The sequence below is a fragment of the Schistocerca americana genome, chromosome 4 (genome assembly GCF_021461395.2).
Source record: "Schistocerca americana isolate TAMUIC-IGC-003095 chromosome 4, iqSchAmer2.1, whole genome shotgun sequence".
In the NCBI taxonomy this organism is placed as follows: domain Eukaryota; kingdom Metazoa; phylum Arthropoda; class Insecta; order Orthoptera; family Acrididae; genus Schistocerca; species Schistocerca americana.
The window spans coordinates 246,826,754-246,852,952 of NC_060122.1; the positions used below are offsets into that span (position 1 = coordinate 246,826,754).

At 43.8% G+C, this 26,199-nt stretch overlaps 1 protein-coding gene across 2 annotated transcripts in view; it reads left to right on the plus strand.

The window, feature by feature from the left end:
* LOC124613225 (protein cycle) overlaps positions 1-26,199 on the plus strand; it is a 996,167-nt gene that overhangs the window by 692,968 nt on the left and 277,000 nt on the right. Inside the window, exon 1 of one of the 2 annotated variants that reach the window (XM_047141898.1) lies at positions 12,408-12,650. The exons of the other annotated variant lie outside the window; for it this stretch is intronic. Within the exon in view, the coding sequence (XP_046997854.1) occupies positions 12,427-12,650 (224 nt within the window). The 5' untranslated portion in view covers positions 12,408-12,426. Of the gene's footprint in view, positions 1-12,407; positions 12,651-26,199 lie in introns of those variants that run through there. 2 annotated transcript variants of the gene reach the window in all.

A 26,199-nucleotide genomic window follows, 5' to 3' on the forward strand; every position in this document is an offset into this window, starting at 1 on the left:
GTCCACTTCTCGCCCTTATGCAAGCAGCTGTTCGACTTGACACTGATTGATGGTGTTGTTTGATGTCCTCCTGAGAGATATTGAGCCAAATTCTGTCAAGCAGGCGCGTTAGCTCGACAAAATCCCGAGCAAGTTGGAGTACGCTGCCCATAATGCTCCAAACGTTCTCAGCTGGGAAGAGACCCCGCGATCTTGTCGGCCAAGGTAGGGTTTTGCATGCACGAAAACAAGCAGTAGAAACTCTCGCCGTGGGCGAGCGGGCGTTATCTTGCTGAAATCTAAGTCCAGGATGTTTTGCCGTGAAGGGCAATAAAACGGGACATAGAATATCGTCAACGTACAGCTGTGCTGTAAGGGAGCCGCGGATGACATCCAAAGGAGTCTCGATATGAAAAGAAATGGCACCCCAGACCATCACTCCTGGTTGTATGGCGGGCGACAGTTAGAATGGTATCCTACCGCTATCCGGGGCGTCTCCAGACACGTGCTCAACCTGGAATCACATTGACTGGAGCTGAATCCATTGACGAGTCCAGCTTTGAACCGAGCCCTGACGACCAGCGAAGACGTGTCTGGAGATGCCCCAGACAGCGGTGGAATACCAGACGTGGAACGTTTGCAGCATCATGGGCAGTGACTTCCAGCCAACTCTCCTTTTGACGATCTAACGCACCAGCTACACAGAATTTGGAACGACATCCCGCAGGAGGGCATCCAGCTATTCTACCACTAAATCCCAAACCGAATAACTGCTTGCATAGGAGTCGGAGTTGGACCAACGCATTGTTGACTTGCTGAACTTGTGAAACTCTTTCGGCGCGCGGGGTAGCCGTACGGTCCACGGCCTCTTGTTACGGTTCGCGCGGCTCTCCCCGTCAGAATTTTAGAACCTGGTTTTTGCTCGTGTATCATGTCATTTCTGGAAACCCAGAATCTACTCTGTAGGAATCAACATGGATTCCGGAAACAGCGATCGTGTGAGACCCAAATCGCTTTACTTGTTCATGAGACCCAGAAAATATTAGATACAGGCTCCCAGGTAGATGCCATTTTCCTTGACTTCCGGAAGGCGGTCGATACAGTTCCGCACTGTCGCCTGATAAAAAAAGTAAGAGCCTACGGAATGTCAGACCAGCTGTGTGGCTGGATTGAAGAATTTTTAGCAAACAGAACACAGCATGTTGTTCTCAATGGAGAGACGTCTACAGACGTTAAAGTAATATCTGGCGTCCCACAGGGGAGTGTTATAGGACCATTGCTTTTCACAATATATATAAATGACCTAGTAGATAGTGTCGGAAGTTCCATGCGGCTTTTCGGGGATGATGCTGTAGTATACAGAGAAGTTGCAGCACTAGAAAATTGTAGCAAAATGCAGGAAGATCTGCAGCAGATAGGCACTTGGTGCAGGGAGTGGCAACTGACCTTTAACATAGACAAATGTAATGTATTGCGAATACATAGAAAGAAGGATCCTTTATTGTATGATTATATGATAGCGGAACAAACACTGGTAGCAGTTACTTCTGTAAAATATCTGGGAGTATGAGTACGGAACGATTTTAAATGGAATGATCATAAAAAATTAATTGTTGGTAAGGCGGGTACCAGGTTGAGATTCATTGTAAGAGTCCTTAGAAAATGTAGTGCATCAACAAAGGAGGTGGCTTACAAAACACTCGTTCGACCTATACTTGAGTATTGTTCATAAGTGTGGGATCCGTACCAGGTCCGGTTGACAGAGGAGATAGAGAAGATCTAAAGAAGAGCGGCGCGTTTCGTCACAGGGTTGTTTGGTAAGCGTGATAGCGTTACGGAGATTTTTAGCAAACTGAAGTGGCAGGCTCTGCAAGAGAGGCGCTCTGCATCGCGGTGTAGCTTGCTGTCCAGGTTTCGAGAGGGTGCGTTTCTGGATGAGGTATCGAATATATTGCTCCCCCCTACTTATACGTCCCGAGGAGATCACGAATGTAACATTAGAGAGATTCGAGCGCGCACGGAGGCTTTCCGGCAGTCGTTCTTCCCGCGAACCATACACGACTGGAACAGGAAAGGGAGGTAATGACAGTGGCACGTAAAGTGCCCTCCGCCACACACCGTTGGGTGGCTTTCAGAGTATAAATGTAGATGTAGATGTAGAGGTTTCGAGTCCTCCCTCGGGCATGGATGTGTATGTTGTCCTTAGCATAAGTTAGTTCAAGTTAGATTAAGTAGTGCGTAAGGCTTGGGACCGATGACCTCAGCTGTTTGGTCCCATAGTCCTTACCACAAATTTCCAATTTGAAGCTCTTTCTCTTGGATAAATCGTCCAATTTTTAATTGTAAATATTTGATTGTCTGTACATGTGCATCACATCTACAGATTTCCGTCCAACACGTGGTGTGGCCGCGCGATTGTGACTGGAAACATGTTGCCTGGTAGGACGAATCTCGGTTCAAATTGTATCGAGCGGATGGACGTGTACGGGTATGGAGACAACATCATGAATCCATGGCCCCCGCAAATCAGCAGGGGACTGTTTAAGCTCTGTAATGTGTGGGGTGTGTGCAATTGGAATGATACGTGTAGATACGACTCTGACAGGTTACACGTACGTAAGCATCCTGTCTGATCACCTGCATTCATTCCTGTCCATTGTGCATTCCGACGGAGTAGAGCAATTCCAGCAGGACATAGGACAATACGACACCTCCAGTATTGCTACAGAGTGGCTTCAGGAACACTTCCGCTGACCAACAAACTCCCCAGGTATGAACATTATTGAGCGTATCTGGGATGCCTTGCAACGTGATGTTCAGAAGAGATCTCCAACCCATAGTACTCTTATGGATTTGTGAACAGCCCTGCAGGATTTATTCTGCCAATTCCCTCAAGACATTAGTCGAGTCCATGCCACGTCGTGTTGCGGCACTTCTGCGTGCTCTGGAGGCCCCTACATGATATTAGGCCGGTGTGCCAGTTTCTTTGTCTCTTCAGTGTATTTTTACTGAACTGAATCTACATAAGTGACATTATTAACACAGAAATGTTGCTTCAGACAAGTATTTATCCACAACAGTATTCCGCACAGAGTTACGGATTCAAGGTTTTTTTCATTAAGCCATTTACATGCATAATAGATTTGATGGAAATGTATTAAGATAGTATGTCTTGTTTTTTCAGCAACTGAGGAACTGTGGTATACGGCCCATATATTTTTCCACAGTAAAATTCAGTCTTCATCTGCAAAATTGGGCCATTTTTATTATTTAACCGCCGCGCGGAGTAGCCGCGCGGTTTGTGGTGTCATGCCACGGACTGCGTGGCCATTCCCGCAGAGGTTCGAGTCCTCCCTCAAGCATGGGTGTTTGTGTTGTTCTTAGCATTTAAGTTAGTTCAAGTAGTGTCTAAGTCTAGGGACCGATGACCTAAGCAGTTTGGTCTCCTAGGGATTCACACACATTTGAACATTTTATTTATTATTTATCTGATTTCTACAGATTTATCTGCAATCTTCGGAAATTCGACTGTGGCCCACCGGACGTCAGTACTTTCGTCAGTGAAGCATAACACATGACATATCGCAAAATTTTCGTAGTGTGTCTAATGATAGTAATTATAAGCAGCAGAAATGACAATAGCGAGAAACTTAACATCAAAACTGGTGAGTCACGAAGTAGACGAAATTAAGGAGTTCTGCTACCTACGACCGAACCAAGGAGGACATAAAAAGCAGACCTGGCAAAGACGGCATTCCTCCCCACTAGATGTGTACTGGTATCAAACACAGACAATAATTTGAGGAAGAAATTGCTGAGAATGTACCTTTGGGCCTCAGCATTGGACGGCAGTGAAATATGGATAGTGATAGAACTGGAAAAGAAGAAAATCGAAGCGTTTGAGATGTGGTGTTGCAGAAGACGTTGAAAATTACGTGGACTGATATTGTGAGAAATGAGAAGGCTCTACGCAAAATCGGCGAACATTACAAGAAAAAGAGAAAAGGTGATTTTCATGGTACTACATGGAGCTGTAGAGGATAAAAACGATAGAAGAAGACAGAAACTGGAATCCATCCAACAAATAATTGAGTACTCATGATGCAAGTATTACACTGAGGTAAAGAGTGAGGTCCAGGAGAGGAATTCGTTGAGGGTCACATCAAACCGCTCATAAGACTACTTTAAAAGAAAAGTTAGATAAAGTGAAATGAAAAGAACCATAATTCTAATCACAAATTGACAACTTAGGGTGAATTAATAACACTTATGTGCAAATCAGCTAAAGTTGTACATGCAGTTAATCATTACAGTCTTCCACACCAGTCTGATCCATTTGTTTTCCTGCCCCTTCTAGTAATTCTCAAGATACATTAACCAACTTAATGTGGCCGTGATGTTTCTGGTGAGATAGCATCAGCCGGCAGATAATTTTTTTTCATTTGATCGAGAGAGAGAAAGGCACTCGAAAATTAGAGGTGGCTTGATCAAGGACTGAATGTACGGCCGGCCGGAGTAGCCGAGCGGTTCTAGGCGCTTCTGTCTGGAACCGCGCGACCGCTACGGTCGCAGGTTCGAATCCTGCCTCGGGCATGGATGTGTGTGATGTCCTTAGGTTAGTTAGGTTTAAGTAGTTCAAAGTTTTAGGGGACTGGTGACCTCAGCTGTTAAGTCCCATAGTGCTCAGAGCCATTTGAACTGAATGTACGAGAAGTACAGCAAGAACACAAAGTTGCAAGTTCCCACCACGAACAATCTTCTTAGAAAACTGGCTGCTTCACAGTGACATAATCAATCAGAAACAGTACGAGTTTCGCAGTAGCACTGTGTTACTCCGCGGCAGAGCACGCCTTTCCTCTTTGGCGTAACTCAAGTCACGTCAGACAGGTGGTTACTCCGCGGCAGAGCACGCCTTTCCTCTTTGGCGTAACTCAAGTCACGTCAGACAGGTGGGTGTAGATCCCAAAGACACTGGCACACTTATAACAGGCTGTTTAATTTATGCTCCGACCTTATGTTCGAAGTGAAAGAGCTGCAAATATGGACAAAAAGAAAATGGAGCAGGAACATGAAATGCACTTGCAAAGACGGAAATCCAGGAAGAGCTGTCTTAGAACATCAGGTGTACTTACAACCTCAGATAAAATAGCCAGATTACAACTGTGGAAAGATATGGACCTTCTTCAACCTGGCTGTAAAAGAGCATCAGAAACCTGGCAACTGTGTTATGACAAGGGACGCTAATGTGGAAGTTCTTATTCAGATTGAGATCGGGAGTGGCCAGATGGGGTTATGACTGGCGCCGGAACGAAGACGAAGAACGCAAGACGAGAGAAGGCGGTGAAACGACGTCGACCAATGGTGCGCTGATAAGGACTACACCACGACAGGAGCGACATCTGCAAGAAGTGAATATAAGCGACGCTCCTGCCACCCTCGTTGGCAGGTCCCTACCAGCAGTTTTTTTATTCTTCATGAGTGCTCCGTCCTTTGCAATGGTTTTTTAAGTGTCGTGCTCTGTGTGATTTTTATCCTGTGGCCGACTGTTAACTTGTGTTTGCTTCCAGTGTTCTGATTTGCCAGCTGTGTTCTTTTAACTTTATGTTGACTTTTTAGCTGTCCCCCAGTGTATGTCCCCATCTTCGTGTATATTTTAAATCCCATCATCTCCATTTACTGTGCTTCTTTATATCCCCTTTTTACGTAATCACTCCTCTGTATTTTTGTAAAGCCAACTGGCTGAATAGCGGTGGACTGTGCCGAGCTGCCAGTCCTCCCCTGTCCATATTGGGCAGGGCAATGAAATTACAATAAAGAGAGAAAAAGAGAAAAAAAAAGAAAACAGGGGCCGGACTTTAGTGTAAACTATTCGCGGAGTATTAGCTCGGCCCAGCAGAGAGTGTTACGAGAACAGTTATCAGTGACGTGTGTCAACTTGCAGGAACATTGTGTATAGTAAGGACTCGGATTTATGTTGCATGTCGCCCATCGCTTGCGACACCTTTGTACATTCAAGTTTAGTATTGCCAACATGCTTTCCTGAAATAAAACTACTAATGTTATTTGCTTGAATTGTTGTATAGATTCCGAGAACGCAAGACCCAATAATAACAAAAAAGATAATGTCGAGTGCCTCTGTGGAGATCAAACAGTCGAACACTTGCTTCAGTGTGGTGTCCGAACTCCAGCTTGGAAGATGTATAGGGCCTTATAGAATACCAAGTTTTTGTGAAATTTTATATAATGTAATGTTTACAGCCGGCCGGTGTGGCCGTGCGGTCTGGGCGCTTTGCGGTCTGGGCGCTTCAGTCTGGAACCGCGTGACCGCTCCGGTCGCAGGTTCGAATGCTGCCTCGGGCATGGATGTGTGTGATGTCCTTAGGTTACTTAGGTTTAAGTATTTCTAAGTTCTAGGGGACTGATGGCCACAGAAGTTAAGTCCCATAGTGCTCAGAGCCATTTGAACATTTGTAATGTTTACAAACTGTGTAAATGTGAATGTTTCTGACCTGACATCAATAGTGATGTCTCCATTGCTTGCTGAGCAATCCTTAAGTTTTGCTTTTGTTTCGCCAATAAAATTTCATAGCTCACAGCTATACGCAAAAACCTGTAATACATACCGACTAAACTTTGCTTTTGAGACACCTCAGAAATTTAGTTCCGAAAAGCCTATTACGCCACTGTTCTCTTCTTATTCGGTGGCTCTACAGTTTAACAGTTTTTGATCGATCCCGATCTCTTCAGCACCCTTGATTTCCAACTAACGTCGTATATCTATCTATACAGGGTGGTCCATTTATCGTGACCGGGCCAAATATCTCAGGAAATAAGCGTCAAACGAAAAAACTACAAAGAACGAAACTTGTCTAGCTTGAAGGGGGAAACCAGATGGCTCTATGGTTGGCCCGCTAGATGGCGCTGCCATAGGTCAAACGGATATCACTGCGTTTTTTTTAATAGGACCCCCCATTTTTTATTACATATTGGTATAGCACGTAAAGAAATATGAATAGTTGGACCACTTTTTTCGCTTTGTGATAGATGGCGCTGTAATAGTCACAAACGTATAAATACGTGCTATAACGTAACATTCCGCCAGTGCGTACGGTATTTGCTTCGTGATACATTATCTGTGTTAAAATGGACCGTTTACCAATGGGGGAAAGGTCGATATCGTGTTGATGTATGGCTATTGTGATCAAAATGCCCAACGTGCGTGTGCTATATATGCTTCTCGGTATCCTGGACGACATCATCCAAGTGTCCGGACCGTTCGCCGGATAGTTACGTTATTCAAGGAAACAGGAAGTGTTCAGCCACATGTGAAACGTCAACCACGACCAGCAACAAATGATGATGCCCAAGTAGGTGTTTTAGCTGCTGTCGCGGCTAATCCGCAGATCAGTGGCAGACAAATTGCTGATTGCAGTGTACTATGGGCTTCTTGTTTACGAGTTCAGTTCGCTGTTTAAGTTTGACCGTTGCGAAGGAGTGCTTGTAAGGACATGTTCGCATCAATTAGGAGTTTCTTCGGCCTTTACCAGCGACAAGAGACGTATTTTGTGCCTCGTCGGAGCTGGGTCTGACATGGACGGAAACAACGAGTACACATCTGTATTCGCCTTTGCCCTAGAAACTCATTGCTGTACGACCCAGTTGGACGGTAAGCAACTATCAACAACATTCATGCTGCTGTCAAACAAGGTAGGCAGCAGCGTCCCAGCTAGATACGCGTTTTTGACGCGGTAAATCTAACAGCAGCTTCAGTGAGATCGAAGCAGAATGGACATTCACCTTCCTCTCGAAGCTTGCTTACACCATTATTACTTGCCCTCAGCGCCTCACCGACACCATTCACAGATGGCAGAGGCTGGCTGTATACTTAGGCCTACTGAATTTGGTCATTACAGTCTCTGCGGGATACTTATTTAGGGTAGGGCAGTATTTTCTTACAAAACAGTGGGTTTTCCAAGTGTTAATAGCAGTATATTACGTGCTGTGCGGTACCTAGCAAGACTGTTCGTCGAAAACTGAAAAGCATATGTAGAACGCTCTCTTAACGACCGGACAGAGTATGTACTGCACAGTCGGAATAGTTGAGTTGGGTCCCGCTTTTGACGAAAAAATGGTTCAAATGGCTCGAAGCACTATGAGACTTAACATCTAAGGTCATCAGTGCCCTAGACTTAGAACTACGTAAACCTAATTAACCTTAGGACATCACACACATCCATGCCCGAGGCAGGATTCGAACCTGCGACCGTAGCAGCAGCGCGTTTCCGGACTGAAGTGCCCAGAATCGCTCGGCCACAACGGCCGGCGCTTTTGACGAGGTACTCGTAACCCAACGAAGGTATATGCCGGACCTCATGGATGTAAAAGATTCGATGTTTCTGTACAGGGACCTACTAACAATAATGTAAATCTATCAATAATAGTGACGAGAAATCCGAGAGCGTACAAGATTAAAGTGCATACGGGTGAGCGACACTAAGCTACAGAATTCTTTTTCCATTTAAGTCTAATATCCATTTGTTTAAGCCGCCGAAAAAAACCTTTATTTGCAGCGCAGTTATGTGGTACTATTATAACACAAAGGAAATGCATTTCCTGTATAATAACGTAAGAGGGACTGCTACAGACAAACAGGATAGCCATGTTCTAGCACCAGCGTAAGAAAACCACAAAAAAACAAGAAACCAACCATCTTTCTCTGTGATATTTAGCACAGAGTAGAAATACTTGTGTTCCTAATGCGCAGAACAGGATATTTGTCACGAACACACATAGCAAGGTCAGGTGATTTGAGTTCGATGTAAAGTTGCTCCGAAGTTTTCTTCTTTTCCACTTTGACTTTAATTATTTTATTTTGCGTCCCCTTCAGCGACCATTACTCACCATTGCTGTCACTAATAATCAGATATGTAAGAAAAGGAAAAATATGTGCAATATTGACGCTTCGGTCTTAGCACAAAATGTAAACAGCAGCGTTATGCGGATGTCACGTGACCATTCCTATTCGCTAGGCTAGATGAGCCCAGTGCTCTACGTTCGGTCCTTCTCTATGGCAGTTAGCAGTTTGTGTAGTCGAATAATTGGCAGGATTTCCAAGAACGTACATGGAGATGTGATCTGTTTGACTGATACTCCTATTCTATATGTGCATGTGTATCTGAGTCACTGTATGACGTGTACGGATATTATTTTGCGCCTCAATGTATCATTTGTCAGACTTCCTGTTCATCATTAGCGCGAGATGCCCCTTATCTCGTGTAGGGAAGAAATGTTCGAAATTTTTATAGAACATTTTGTTTTGTTACTTTCAAAGTACTAACAATAGACCCGGTTGCACAGCTGGGAAAAATTGTCCATTGTCCAAAGTGCAACGATTCTGTATAACCAAAATCTGTCAAAGAGGCTGTCGCTGGTTCGATTAAAATGTCCTTGTGTGTTCGATTTTCCAATGCTGCTCAGCTCGAATGTGTAGCGATTTTCAAGTGTATCGTATGTAGCCTCAAAGGGACACATTGGTGTCTCAGTAAAAGTTTTCTACTCATGCGTTGTTAACATTCAGTGGATTGGCCGGACTTAAAAATTAACATCGTGTCACCACTAGATTCCTGAAAACTTATGATGTAACATACCACTTGCAAGTAAAAGAGCGCAGAGAAATAGAACTAGTTAGTCCAGTATGCGCTTATACTTGCAAGTGGCATGTTACGTCACAGCTATTGAGGAAACGCTTTGTGACATCTCGTTAAAGTCCGATCAACCGACAATGTGCGACTAGAAGAACGTTTTGTTTGTGACCCAAATACGTTCGCTTGACGTGTTACGCGACACACCTGTCAATATTTATTAATAACTACGGGTCTGCAGTCATTATCACTAGTCAATATAACTGTTCCTATTGGCCGCTATTTACATTTTTATTTATATAAAATTGTGCACCTTAAGGAGTTTTGGCCAGTGCTGACATCAGAGCCACATTTAACATATCGATTAGTGTATATAATCTCAGCTCACACGCACACGTATACCATAGATATTTTAAATGTGACTGTGATGACGACTGTGGCCGAAAAGTGTTAAAATGTATGAAATCTAATCGATAAAAATATAAATACCGATCAAGACGTACAGTTATATTCACTCCTGAAAATGGCTAAATGTCGAAATTCAGCAGTTGTGGAAAATACAAAATAAAAGGACATTTGGATCCAACTAACAAGTCACTGTGAGAGTTTGTTGTCATTCAAAAAATTTTTTTGCCTGTGGGCTCCAAAGGATCTAAAACATACTATTGTTTGTTGAAATTAGTCACCCGTTAGTTTCGTTTATTCCGAGAGAGATGGCGCAGTGGTTAGCACTTTGGATCCCGAATTCGTAAAGAGGACTATTCAAACTCCGTCGGGCCGTACACATTTAGGTTTTCCGTGACTTCCCCAATTCGCTTCAAGCAAATGCCGGAATGGTTCCTTCGAAAGGGCACGGCGGATTTCCTTCCCCATCCGTCCCTAATACGGGCTTGCGCTCCGTCGCTAATCAAGTCGTTATCGACGGGAAGTTAAACTCTGATTTTCCTTTCAGTTTCGTAAATAATTAATGTTAATCCTATCTACGGAAAGAACGCCTTATAGAAAGCGAGTCCCACAAAAAAAGTTTAGTAAAGGAGGATTTCTGAGCTGTGAAGAACCACAGATAAGTGGTATCTAATGAGGATATCGAACAATCATATTAACAGGGGCTGGATACATCAGGTGTCCATGCGAACGCTCGGAAGCAGGCAGTATTGTTTCCGACAACAGGCAGGACGCGATAAAATTGGGGAGGGCGCTAGGACACGGAGGGGTGTTGACTCGGAGGGCGCACGCGCGACCAGCTGCCGGTGGAGGGGAGTGGCAACAGGTGCGGCGCGCGCTGATTGGCCGGCGTGCTCTCTGCAGCCGTGCCCTGCGGTCGCGCGCAGTTCTAGGTGGCGACCGCGTAAACAAAGTCGCTCCCTTCGGCACGTGTCAACCCCACGGCACTCGTTTCCTGCGCGTTGTGCCGGGCCAAACACCGTGCGCTGCCGGCGGATCTGCCTCGCATTGCGACCGTGTTCAAAACGAAAGTGAAACTTTCGGAGACGTACAGTGCCATGAATTCCCTTCGTCAAAAACGGAATAATTGACGACCCGGCACCACAAGCTCAAATATCGCGATAACAATTGTGGAGACTTGCCGTACAGTGTTACCGTTTCTATTAACTGGTGCGCTTGACCCGAATAATTCGCAAACAGCAGCGTATTGCCTACGGGGGTTGCAAATTATATTCCTGCGATTTCGGTACACGTTAACAGAAGGACGCTCTTTGTTATGCTTCCAGTTTCGGAAGCGAAGATCTTCTCAGCAGATGACTCTGACGTACTGTGAAATGCTGATGTCTTGGAACTAATCCCGAACTGAGGATACGTCGTTTCACGGTGCGTGCTGGAGGTGCAGACTGATCGACACATGTGGACCGGCCGGCATTCGGTGGAGAGTGGAATGCGAGTGGAGCTGTCAGCACGTGTCGCACAGATCGCTAACGCTGCTCGCCTCGTGGAGGACCAAAACTGCTGATAGCAGCCTGCGCAAACGAAACGATACCCAGTTGTCACGTACGTCGCATGATTGTCTAAATCGCTGTGATCAGTGACACTACTGCCTTCGTCGTTCATCGAGAACAACAGCGAGTTCCTTACTCCAGCGGTCGTACTCTCAGCCTCGACGATCACCGAAACACAGCATCCACAATTCGAGTCGTGATGTGTAAATAGATGACCAGAAAATGGTAAATTAAGGACACAGTGACAGTGTATCTCCCTGATCCCAGTAGTAAAATTTCAATAATTCACCTTCTGAACGAGTGGACCCTTATATTACTTCCCAACATTTCCATGGCATGCATCTGTGAAAACATTTGATATCTGGTGTAGTCCCTACTTGACCCAGTGCTTCTTCTTCGTTGTGGACTATTAATTCGATCGATTTGTGGTGTGTCTGGACTACTTCGTTAGCGTTATATTGAACCCGGATACTGGTGATGCAAAACGGCTTTCTCTGTTTTTGGAGCAGTGGATTCATGAGACCGTTTCAGACTGACGACTGGAGATATCGTCAAAGGTAGACGGGGGCTTATTGTTCTCTCGGTGAAGAGTTTTTCCGGAGGTGGTGTTGGGTGAAAGACAGAGGCAACTGGTGACGTGTTGTGAAGTGCGACCGGAACTGCGCTGGAAGGTGCGTGCGGGCCGGCAGTGATGGGTACGGACAGGGGGCGGACAGGTGCGACGAGACCCGGGGGCGGCGTGGGCGCAGTCCCGGGGGCGGCGGTGGAGGCGGAGGCGGCGGGCGGGCCCGGAGGCGGCCTAGGCCCCTGGCGCTGAGCGGCGCCGGCCCCAACAACACCACAGCCACCGCCCCATGGCCGGCGCGTACGCCGGAGGCGGCGGCGCGGGCGACATGCCGGCGTTCCCGCGCCTGCTGCAGCCGCACCACCATCACCAGCATCATCACCACCAGCATCAACAGCATCAGCACCAGCAGCAGCAACAGCATCACCAACTGTACGGCCGCGCACACAAGCCCCACCACCAGCACCAGATGTCCCCGCAGCCCGTCTACTACGACCTGTCCGTCGTATCCGAGTGAGTACCTCCGGCGCGTCCCTGACTTGTGTTTGTCTCCACGCAGGCTGCGCAACGTTCCTGTAAATTTAGACATGCAGGTGACGTTGCAATAGAGGACAGTGAAGCTGACTCTTTACTGGTCTCCAATGTAGTATTGCCAAACATCTACAACAGCCCAATACGAGACTCCAATGATAACTTCAAACTTCTTGCCGATCAGTTGTTATTTCATAAACCCTTCATTTACTGTACTTGTAAAATATACAATTGAATTTTCTCATTATGAGAGTATTGACGGATGATTTGTTTTAATTGTTAAAACCCATTCAAAAGCCAAGGTCGTACAAAACATGTCGGGTGATCAAAAGGTCAGTATAAATTTGAAAACTGAATAAATCACGGAATAATGTAGACACACATGCTTGGAATGACACGGTGTTTTATTAGAACCAAAAAAATACATACGTTCAAAAAATGTCCGACAGATGGCGCTTCATCTGATCAGAATAGCAATAATTAGCATAACAAAGTAAGACAAAGCAAGGATGATGCTCTTTACAGGAAATGATCAATATGTCCACCATCATCCCTCAACAATAGCTGTAGTCGAGGAATAACGTTATGAACAGCACTGTAAAGCATGTCCGGAGTTATGGTGAGGCATTGGCGTCCGTTGTTGTCTTTCAGCATCCTTGGAGATGTCGGTCGATCACGATACACTTGCGACTTCAGGTAACCCCAAAGCCAATAATCGCACGGACTGAGGTCTGGGGACCTGGGAGGCCAAGCATGACGAAAGTGGCGGCTGAGCACACGATCACCACCAAACGACGCGCGCAAGAGATCTTTCACGTGTCTAGCAACACTTTGTTTTTTTTTATGTTCTAGTAAAACCCCATTTCATTCCCAAGCGTGTGTGTCAATCTTTACGTCTCTATCTACATTATTCCATGGTTTATTAAGTTTTCAAATTTATACTGAGTTTTTGATCACCCGGTATATATTTTTTAATTTAAGACAACGTTTCAACAGTCTTTGCTGTCATACTCAGGTCTTGAACATCTTTTTGCAGCAAAACATGTTCATTGTACGCTGAACCACATGCACAAGATGTCAAGTGGATGAAACTCAGCACATTATAAACGTTTGTCATCATGTATATACACGTGGCCTTTTGCACAAGGTTCTTTGTATTTTTAAAAATAATTTAGCGATGACAAACATTTATAATGTGTTGAGTTTTACCCACTTCACATCTTGTGCACGAGGTCCAGCGTAAAACGACCATATTTTACTACTAAAAGATGTTTAAAATCTGAAGATGACAGCAAAGACTGTTGAAAGCGGCTGCGCGATCTTCGCCTTTGAATGGTTTTTAAAACATATACAATCAGGGCTCAAAGTTTTTACTTTAATACTTCAACAGTTAGTAATTAATAGCAAATTATTTTAGTTAGAAAATGATGCAAATTTATTACTAATAAAATGCATAAAATGTCCAGAGACTCCCGACAGGATTATACAGACGAAGTACGTTAAGGAACTGAGTAGTCCCAAAATAATCATCCAGCTGCGATTATTACTTCTGATGGCATAAAAACAGTTTTTTCATGAACACATAAAAATACTACTCTCTGAACTCTATGAAGGGCGTCTAGATTCCACCTTTGTAGATGAGCAAAGTTCACATCTACCTCGTGAATTGACAGATGGTGGTCGATAAGATGGTGTATTCTGAAAACGTACCTCTTTTGGTACCGTAAAGGCGATCTTTCTTCTCTGTGGAGTTGAAAGAGGAAAATTTTGATTATTTTTGGGCCATCATCCCCGTTTTTTGGACAGTTGCTTCCCAAATGAAATTAGACAAAGTGTATTTCTTCTACGTTTAAAATCAGTCAATAGAACTGTCCCTTTTAGGACACAGTATGAAATATAGGAATACATAAGCGTCATTTCCACCATTGCATAAAAAGTCTGTACCAATACTTTTTTTCGCTTTCTTGTCAGTCTTTATCTACACCTCCCGTGTGTTCATTATAATCTTGTACAAATGTCAGTGCCCCTCTCCAATCTTCGTTCAATCTTCTTGGGTTCCGGGTATATTGCATACTTCATTTCCGTGATAATTTGAAAGAAAGTGAACTGCATGATTGTCAAACGATATTCTGCGAAGTACTACCACATACCTGAAGAGATACAGTTTGAACATTTTCTTCATTGTCTGCCTCTTCCTCATTACCACTTAGTTCAGGTTCTGTGAAGGTCCTGTGAAGATTTTGTGAAGTAATAGCACACACCTGAAGAGATTTTACATTACTATTCCGCGGAGTACTGTGCATCATTTCATCTTCACTATCATCACTACATTCAGATGGTGTATCAACATCATCTGGCCAATTTGCTAGATGAGTACGAATTTCTTCGTCTGCAATATGTAGTCATAGCTTGAAAGGAAAAAAATCTCGCGGAGTTCATGAGTGTTTTACAAGTCACGCATTATTTCTACTGTTTTTTGTGAAATGAAATGCCATATTGTCGTCAGCAAGGATGTATTTTATTTACAAAAAGTCCTGAAATACTGAAAAAGTTATAAACATTAAAGGAAAGAAACCAAAAGTCAATGTAACCTCAGCATGTGAAATCACTGTCCTGGACCTGACGGCACTGCTAAGTCCCAATCATATTTTACGTTATAGTTTTAGTACTACAAGAGTGCTTTATTGATATTTTATCCAGATTAACGTTAGTATGTACGGTATAAAGGTAACTACATGGAAACTATCATTCACATTAGTTTACATATAAATCTTACTTTTATTTACGTAACATTGCAGCGTTCCCAGAATGAGATTTTCACTCTGCAAGGTTCGCAGGAGAGCTTCTGTAAAGTTTGGAAGGTAGGAGACGAGATACTGGCAGAAGTAAAGCTGTGAGACCGGGCGTGGGTCGTGCTTCGGTAGCTCAGTTGGTAGAGCACTTGCCCGCGAAAGGCAAAGGTCCCGAGTTCGAGTCTCGGTCGGGCACACAGTTTTAATCTGCCAGGAAGTTTCATTGCAGCGTTGTTTCACACACCGAGCAGCCGTTTGCAGTACAGCTGTTCACCTTGCAGGCGAGCCAATACGTTCTTCTTTCTCACCCTGTTTTACTAAGTGTCTTTCCTTGAAGAGTATTCTGCAGCAGTTTACGACTGTTTCCTTCTCTCACTACGTGTCCGAGATATTTTAGTTTACTACATTTTACTGTGTATAGAACTTCTTTATCTTTCCTCATTTAGCAAAGAATTTCGTTATTAGTAATGTTATCTGTCTCTGGCACTTTTAGCATTCTCCTGTACAGCCACACCTCAAATACCTCAAGTCGTTTGACCGCCACCTCCAGTTCCGTAGAAGAGGATGGCAAACGTGTAGTAACCCACGAATCTTTTGTTTCGATTTGGAGGTGATGGCTCCTAAACACAAGACAAAGCTCTGGCTTTCTCAATACGAACTTTAATTTATTGCTAGTTATCCGACTAGTTGTTGATATTAGTTCCCAGAAATGTGTACTTGTTCAATAAGTTTACCATTAATGTTTTGATGAAAAAGAAGGAAGAAAGGAAGGTTAGCGTTTAACGTACCATCGACAACGAGGTCTTTAGAGACGGAGCAGGAACTTGAATTGTTTTAAGGATGGGGAAGGAAATCGGCAATTGCTTGGAGCGTTTTAGGGAAATCAAGGAAAACCTAATTCTGAATGTCCGGACTCGGAGTTGAACCGTCGTCCTTCCGAATGCGAGTCCAACGTGCTAGCCGCTGCGTACGTCACACGGCAATGTTTAGATGACAGATGAGTGTGTCTCTGTCGCTGATGACCGTTAATTTTGTTTTAATTCTGTTGATTTCTAGGTCATAACGCTCACTATTTTTATTGATTCGGGATTCAAGTTGTTACAGACTATTCAAGTTATCAGCAAATATTGCAATATAATAAGCATAGCGGATACTGTTCAACTTCTCTCCATTCATGAGGGTTTCTTCTTCGACGTTTACAAGGATTTCTTTGAAAATATATGTGACAAATGCAGCCCTGTAAATACTACAGAGCTCCTTCAACCACTTGCAAAATGTCAAACAGTGAACAATAACATATATATTTCCATTTATTATTGCTGTTTAATAGACCATTATAGTTGTATCTCGCATACTAGCGTGCAGTCTTCTGTCTTTCCAATCTTCAACCTGCAGCTTCCTCTCTGACACTTTTTCACATGTTATTTTCTGGGTTCTCTTCTGGTTATTTTATTATCTGTAATTCATTCCCTCGTCCTCTTAGATCCTCTGTACCAGCCCAAACGCCATACATACTCGTACCCTCTCAATCGCTTCCGCTACAGTTGTGCCTAGCTTCATTCTCTTACGTAGATGTAAACCTACATCGACACCTCCAGAATCCCTTCTCCACTGACAATAAGTTCCTCGTAGTTCTTTCAGTTATTTACCATGTTTCTGCTTCATACGTTGCTAAATTTTGTATAACTGTTTTAAATGTTCTAATCGTCGTTTCTGACCTAATATGTGTGCTCCATAAAATTTCACTTAATTTTTAGATTGCTTGTCTACCTTGGCCAATGAGATTCTTAATTTCGCTTTTACTGGATCTATTTTTGTTAATAATGGCTCCCAAATATTTATAGGAGCCCACAGTCCTAATTACCCCAAAATCTAACGGCAGGTTTTGACTCACACTTCCATTAACTAAATACATCCGTTATCCCTAAATTAATGGTTTAGTTTTCGATAGTCTCAATACAACTTTCTATCCCTGTAGTGCACGTCATCTTCATATTCTGCAAAAATGACCATCACCACCAAATGCAAAGTACAGAGCTTGTCATCATTTATAGACACACCAATACTATGCATGGAGGTTTCCATAAGCTTAAGGCAGAATTATGGTTTATTTCAGTAATTTTCAAATAAATTCTATCATGACGCTAATAAGTGATAAAATGGTATTTATTTATTTCTTTCACTTCAGTCAACAGTTTCTTGTCATTCTTAAAGATTAAATATAAAATTATGACAATTGTGACTATGAAGTTACAACTTCCGTGCTTCGAGTGGAACGAATTGTTACTGACTCATGCTAGCCATGCATATTTCGTTTCTCATCTTTCTAGGTAAACACATAGCCGTTTTATTTGCTTAGGAGGTGCATTAGACATTATTACTTAGATTTTAATCGTATGTACGACAAACAACTAATGTCGAATGTCGACTGTTCATGACTGACGTCTACTGTCTTCACGTAATTCCCATTGGTTCGGAGCTACAGTTTGTAAAAGCTCATTTAAATGAAGCGTGGTTCATTGTTCCTGCAACTTTTCAAACTTCTAAGCTTACTTTAGATAGTTTCATTAGTCATTTGCACGATGTATCATAATGATGTGAAACGAGTGACTCTACATTCACATCGCAATTTAATTCGTTTTAGCCCTCTAGGGCTCACTCTTGTAGACATAAACAACTATCCTGACCACTCTTCTAGTCAGTTTTTGCGAACCCCACCTCTTTTCTTATCAGTCCACTTATTTTCCAGCGGCCCACTATATCTCAAACGTTTCGGTGATCGGTTTTCCAGTTTTCCCACAGTCTGTGTTTCACTTCCGTACAATGCCGTACGCCATATGTATACTCTCAGAATTTATTGTTTTCTCATATTAAGGCCTAGAAGGCCTGCTTAGCCGGGAAGTGCTGGCTGACCATAAAATAGATTCCAGCTAATTCAATAAATCTTTCAGTGTAACGTTCGGACGCAGGGAACAGTAGCAGAACGAAGGACGACACCGTTCAGCAGACAGTCTGGTTCACTGACGGTCCGAAAACAAACGATAGCGCTGAGATACAGTCTAGGAGGCTACAGAGCGACGTCTTTCTAGGGAAGCTGGCCACGGTATTGCAGGCGGAAATATCTGCTATCCGGGTGTGCACGGAGGAGAATTTGCAAAGCTGGTACAAAGAGTGAAGCAGCAACATTTATTCAGACAGTCAAGCAACTCAGAAATCTCAGTCAGCCCCGCAACGAGATCAGAGATCGTTGCAGAAGACAGCGCAACGACTCCATTTATTAGAGCGGAACCCGTCCTCACCATCACTGAGGCGATGGTAAAATCAAACCTACGTAGAATATTGGACAACGATGAAAAAAGAGGGGAAAGCTAATGATGACAAAGCTATCTCTCAAGAGAAGTTCCACAATCCTGAACTTCAACAGGAAATAGATTAAATTTCTGTTAGAACTCATCATTGGCCATGGGAATTTTAAATAAACACGTACACACGATGGGTGTGTAGGTGTAGACTATGTTGTGAGAGGGATAAGAGGTCACCAGCCCTAATCGCCCAATGCGAAGAATTGGAGGTCAAAAGACACAGGAAATGCCCATCATCTTGCGTAATAAGGAACTAATAAAGGGTCGTCCTATTACTCTTTAAGGGTACCGGCTGGCCGTAAGATTCACAGGGAGCGAAACCCCACTCTGAACTCAGTTTCGGTGCTGTCAATAGTGGGCCAAGAACACCGTTATTTTTATCTCCATGCTCAAATCAAATCAAATCTATCAATCAAGGCCTAGTAGACTTTTTATGGGGAACCATCACAATTGGGAACCATCACATGGGGAACCACGTGGAACTTTAACTGAACGTTTTCACATAAAAAGAGAACAATTCTTTATGGGGAAGAATTGCTCTCTTTTTCTGTGCTAGATTTGTATTACTTTGTTTCCAAGACAACATAATTCCTTCAATTAAAGTTCCCTGTGGTTCCCCATTCTGCTGTTTAGGTTTGTTGATAATCATTTTCTGTGCTCAGTTAACAGTCCACTGCATTCAACAAGCCCTGCAGTTCTTCTTTTCTTCTCCACTTTTATAGATAATAACAATGTAATCAGCGAAACTTTATTATTGTTTTTCTTTCACATTGAATTTTAGTTAAATGTAGGAATCTTTGATTTCTTTTTATTTCGTCTTTGATATCAGAATTATTATTTGGGGATCGAATTCCGTTTTAAAAAAAGCTAGTTTCTGACGCATCTCAATGTTTATGATGTCATATCTCCTGAAATACGTATCGTACAAAGATATAATGTTGCAGGTACGTTGAGTTGTATATGCAGATAATGTCTACAAAATGTATTGCAAATAGAGTTTGAGGTAAAGAAGTAATAAGTTAAAACGTCATCGCTGATGCTGAAATTTTACTGCATGCATAGAGAAGGAGTAGTAAGCGATAAACTTTTTTCTTTCATTATTCTGTGGAGGCTGTCAGTGATAAAAGTTTGGAATAGGTTTGAAACTGTGTGTTCGTTGGAAGCAGCTAAGTGCTCTGTCTCAAATAATGGGTGAATACAGTTTGGGTAATTTGCGCGGCGCGAGGCACCCTGCCTCAAGACACATACTCAGTTTCTAACTTTAATGCATGATTTATTGTGTTAAATCTTTAACTTAAGATTACCTCTTAGTAAGTCGTTTGAGAAAACGTTTTTAAATTTAAAATTCCATCAGTAATCAACTGAAATACTGAAAATCGCATTAATATTTCCCCTCGTCCGCCGTTAGATAGGTAACTTGCAACTGAAACCGCTTTAGCCGTCTAGTAATACAGATACAGGGATTTCTTCATTGTTTGGATATGCATGATTTCCTTGATTTCTTCTTAGATATACAGACTGCACAATAGAGGAGAAAGACTGCAGCCCTGCCTTTTTCGCTTTGTAATTGAAGCATTTCTCTGTCGGCCTTTCATTTTTATTGTTCCCTTGTAATAAGTTCAACCTGTTTGCGCCAGAGAGAGAGCTTCGAACCTAAGTTCCTGCCTTTCGTGGCCAGTGAGCTACCAATTCCACTGTATGAGCTTACTTATTATTTGTTTATTTTATCAGCTGCCATTTACAAATTACTTGCCACCTAGTGACTAAGACAGGTCGTGTTTTCACCTTATTAAATTGTACACATACACAATATTTTAACAAAGCTGCAACTTCAGATACTTGCAAATTTAAAGCGAATCAGAAAACTGAAATGTTTAAATCAACAATTTATTTGTTAAGAATTTAGGAAGAGAAGAAGATAGATAGAACGCCATCGTTAGAGTAAATCAGAAAGACATACCCGATCTACTACTACTCGCCATCCGAGGGCGACAACTTGATCAGTACTTTCAGCGTGTCACCCTCAAATGGCGTGGTTCTATATCTACTTTAAGCTACTTTAGAGATAGCATGTGCTGTTGGCTATTTCTATTGAGAAATCTCATTGTAATATAGCATATCGCTATCCTATGACTTTTGTAATCTTACGACGAACGTATCCCCTCAGACAGTACGGCAAAATCTGGCGTTACAGGGCTATGGCAGCACACGAGCGACGCGAGTGCCTTGTTACCAGCACGAAGTCGCCTGCAGCGCCTCTCCTGAGCTCGTGACCATAGTATTGGGACCCTAGACGACTGAAAATCCGTAACATGAGACCTGATTACAGTTATCTTGTAATCTTACAAAAGTCATGGGATAGCGATATGCATATATACAGATGGCGGTAGTATCACGTACACAAGGTATCAAATCGCAGTGCATCGACGAAGCTGACTTTTGTATTCAGATGATTCATGTGAAAAGGTTTCCAAAGTGATTGTAGTCGCACGACGGGAATTAACAGACTCTGAACGCGAAATGATAGTTGGAGCGAGACGCATGGGACTTTTCATTTCGGAAATCGTCAGGGAATTCAACATTCCGAGATACACAGTGTCAAGAGTGTGCCGAGAACACGAAATATCTGGCAGTATCTTTCACCACCGCCAGTGGCCAAAGGTCTTCACTTAACGATCGAGAGCAGCGGCGTTTGCGTAGAGTTGTCAGTGCTAACAATCAAGCAACACTGCGTGAAATAACAACAGAAATCAGCGTGGGGCGGACGACGAACGTATCCCCTAAGACAGTACGGCAAAATCTGGCGTTACAGGGCTACGGCAGCACACGAACGACGCGAGTGCCTTGCTACCAGCACGAAGTCACCTGCAGAGCTCCTCCTGAGCTCGTGACCATAGTATTTGGACCCTAGTCGACTGAAAATCCGTAGCATGATCAAATGAGTCCTGATTTCAGTTGGTAAGAGCTGATGGTAGGTTTCGAGTGTGGCCATGTTTTCAACAAGGCACTGTGCAGGCCTGTGGCGGATCCATAATTGTGTGGGCTGTAGTTACGTGGAATGAACTGGTCCTCTGGTTCAAACGAACCGATCATTAACTGGTAATGGTTATGTTCGGCTACTTGGCGACCATTTGCATTAAACAACGGTGGAATTTTTATGGATGACAATGCGCCATGTCACCAGGACCACAATTATTCGCGGTTAGTTTGAAAAACATTCTGGACAATTCGAGCCAATGATTTAGCCACCCAAATCGCCCGACATAATCGAGATGTCAGTTCGTGCATGACACCCTGCGCCGGCCCGGCAACACTTTCGGAGTTATGAGCGGCTGTATCTGGTGGCGGCAGCACGGCTCAATATTCCTGCAGGGGACCTGTTAAGTCCGTGCCACGTCGAGATGCCCCACTACGCCTGGCAAAAGGAGGTCCGACACGACATTAAGTATCAGTTAATATTACTATCTAATGAACTATTTTTGTGACAGTATGGGAACAATTTAGTCGTTATTCTATGTTTGTCACTCTTCACCTGTGCCGCTGTCATTCAGTCTTCACCTGTGCCTCTGTCATTACTACCACTACCACCACTACTACAACTACTACTGTTGTTGCTTCCTTCTGCCTGTACTCTCGTCGCAGAAAGCACCGTACTTTTTATGCAGCGCTGTAGATATTCTGTCTGCACAATCGTTGACATCGGTCCACAAGATCTGGACTGTTAGGTGGTTGTGTGAGTTTGCTAGTCGTATTTGCTGCGACCAACAACCACATACACTACAGGCCATTCAAATTGCTACACCAAGAAGAAATGCAGATGATAAACGTGTATTCATTGGACAAATATATTATACTAGAACTGACATGTGATTACATTTTCACGCAATTTGAGTGCATAGATCCTGGGAAATCAGTACCCAGAACAACCACCTCTGGTCGTAATAACGGCCTTGATACGCCTGGGCATTGAGTCAAACAGAGCTTGGATGGCGTGTACATGTACAGCTGCCCATGCAGCTTCAACTCGATACCTCTGTTCATCAAGAATAGTGACTGGCTTATTGTGACGAGCCAGTTGCTCGGCTACCATTGACAAGACGTTTTCAAGTGGTGAGAGATCTGGAGAATGTGCGGGCCAGGGCAGCAGTCGAACAATTTCTGTATCCAGAAAGGCATAACATGCGGTCGTGCTTTATCCTGCTGAAATGTAGGGTTTCGCAAGGATCGAATGAAGGATAGAGCCACAGGTCGTGACACACCTGCAATATAACGTACACTGTTCAAAGTGCCGTCAATGCGAACAAGAGGTGACCGAGACCTGTGACCGATCGCACCCCACACCATCACGCCGGGTGATACGCCAGTATGGTGATGACGAATACACGCTTCCAATATGCGTTTACCTTGATGTCGCCAAACACGGATGCGACCATCATGATGCTGTAAACAGAATCTGGATTCATCCGAAAAAATGACGTTTTGCCATTCGCGCACCCAGGTTCGTCGTTGAGTACACCGTCGCAGGCGATCCTGTCTGTGATGCAGCGTCAAGGGTAATTGCAGCCATGGTCTCCGAGCTGATAGTCCATCCTGCTCCAAACGTCGTCGAACTGTTCGTGCAGATGGTTGTTGTCTTGCAAACGTCCCCATCTGTTGATTGAGGGATCGAGATGTGGCTGCACGATCCGTTAAAGCCATGCGGATAAGATGCCTGTCATCTCATCTGCTAGTGATACGGCGTCCCCTGTTACCCTCCTGAACCTACCGATTCGATATTCTGCTAACAGTCATTGGATCTCGACCAACGCGAGCAGCAATGTCGCGACACGATAAACCGCAATCGCGATTGGCTACAATCCGACCTTTATCAAAGTCGGAAACGTGATGGTACGCATTTCTTCTCCTTACGCGAGGCATCACAACAACGTTTCACCAGGCAACGCCGGTCAACTGCTGTTTGTGTATGAGAAGTCGGTTGGAAACTTTCCTCATGTCAGCACATTGTAGGTGTCGCCACCGGCGCCAACCTTGTGTGAATGCTCTGAAAATCTAATCATTTGCATATCACAGCATCTTCTTCCTGTCGGTTAAATTTCTCGTCTGTAGCACGTCATCTTCGTGTTGTAGCAATTTTAATGGCCAGTAGTGTATTAGAAGTATAGGTTATGGAGGCTCTCTCTGTCGACAGGCAAAATCAGCCTCGTGACCGATATTAGCTTGCGTAGCCGGTAAAGAAATGCGTCATTCCCCTTGCTGGGATTGATATGTTTCATACTCAGTCGCTTCCTGATGTTAGAGAAGAAAGCATGTGTCCTACGGGCCTTTTTGCCGTTGGTCCACTCCTTTCACCATGAATTCACGCTCCAAGTTTTGAGCTCTCACGAAGTCTGTACACTGATGAGCCGAAACATTTTGAACACATGCTTAATAGTTTGTTTGACAGTCTGTGGAACGAAATACATAATTTATTCTGCTTATTAGAGGTCCAACAGTTTGTTAATAGGTCTGTGGAGTTATGTGGCGTTAGATGTCTACGTACAGGTCATGTTATTCGCGTAAATAACGGGCAGCTGATTTGTGTACGAATTTGGTCGCTGAGACATCAACGTGAGTTCACTAGACAGCTCCTCAAACAACTGTAGTATGACAAGTGTTGGTGTTGAGAGCTAGCCACAAATTTGTTTTCAGCTCCTTCATTCAAAAGGTGCCGTTACCGGTTTCGAGTCATTACGATTCATCTTCGAACGATTTTCATTCTTTCATTAGAACATGTGGTGCATTTTTTACAGATTAATTGTCCTAAAATATAAATAATACCTAATTATAAGCACGCAACACAGATGGTTGCGTTACAGATTTGCACTGAATGTGACTTTCGTGAAATCCAATGCGAGTCACATCCATTGCGAATCTGTAACGCAACCATCTGTGTGGCGTGCTTATAACTATTTATATTTTAGGACAATTAATTTGTAAAAAACGCATCACATATGCTAATGAAAGCATGAAAACCGTCTGAAGACGAATCGTAATTATTTGAAACCGGTAACGGTACCTTTTGAATGAAGGAACTGAAAATAAATTTGTGCCTGGTTACTGTCTCAACACCATCAACATTTGTTTTCAAATAACAGCCACGGTCTCCAACCATGTCATTATATGACTAAATTGCAACTGTAGTGCCACGCGGGATTAGCTGAGCGGTCTGGGGCGCTGCAGTCATGGACTGTGCGGCTGCTCCCTCGGGCATGGGTGTGTGTTTGTCCTTAGGATAATTTAGGTTAAGTAGTGTGTAAGCTTAGGGACTGATGACCTTAGCAGTTAAGTCCCATAAGATTTCACACACATTTGAACAACACACAACAAAATTGGAACTGTAGTATGGTTCTGGCTCAGAGACACGAGCAATTATATGCTGAAAGATGACGTCACCGTCGGGGAAGACATCAAGCATGAAGGGATGTAGGTGATTCGCAGCTGTCAGCGGATCTTCGATTACTACCACAGGTCCCATGGAAGCGCAGGAGAATGTCTGCCATAGCATAATACTGCTCCAACCAGCCTGCGTCCGTATCGCACTGCACGTTTCGAGCCGCCGTTCACCTCGATGACGGCGTTTTTGGAAACGAGCGTCGACCTAGTATAGCAAAAATGTGATTCACTCGAAGAGCCGACACGTTTCCATTGATTGACGATGGAATACCGATGGTCCCGTGCCCACTGCAATCGTAACTGACGATGTTGTTAGGTCAACATGCGGACACGAATGGGTGGTCTCTTGTGGAGCTCCATGCTCGACAATCTACGATGTGTGGTGTGCACCGAAACGATTGTGTGTGCACCAGCATTGTGCTCTTTCGGCAGAGAAGCCACAAATCATTTATAGAGTAAACTAGCCTCCGGAGTCCACGTTCTGTGAAGAGTCGTGGACGACCAACCATTTAGCGCCTAATTGCAGTTTCACTGTTCTTCTTCCTCCTTCCGTAGATGCTCACGACAGTAGCGCGCCCGTATTCGACCAGCTTCGCCGTTTTCGAGATATTCGTTCACAAGCTCTGCGTAATAATAATATACCCTTTGCCAGCGTCACGTGCCAACAATGCCACCAGTCGGCATCCGACGTCGCGGTGGGCAGTGGTCATGACGTTTTGGCTGATTAGTGTATATCCACCCCTAAGAGGTCTCTTTCTGTGTCTGGTCCGCTCCTTTTCAGCCACTAAGCCGCTGCGTGATTCTTAATAGTTGTGTCAATAGGCTATATCCCGGGCACCTCCACTGAGGTGGTGCCGATAGCTCCACACAGTCGCACACTCCTCTATCCGCGCCTTACACTGTGGTATTAGCCGCGGTGCAATGTCGATGTGCCCACATGGTGGC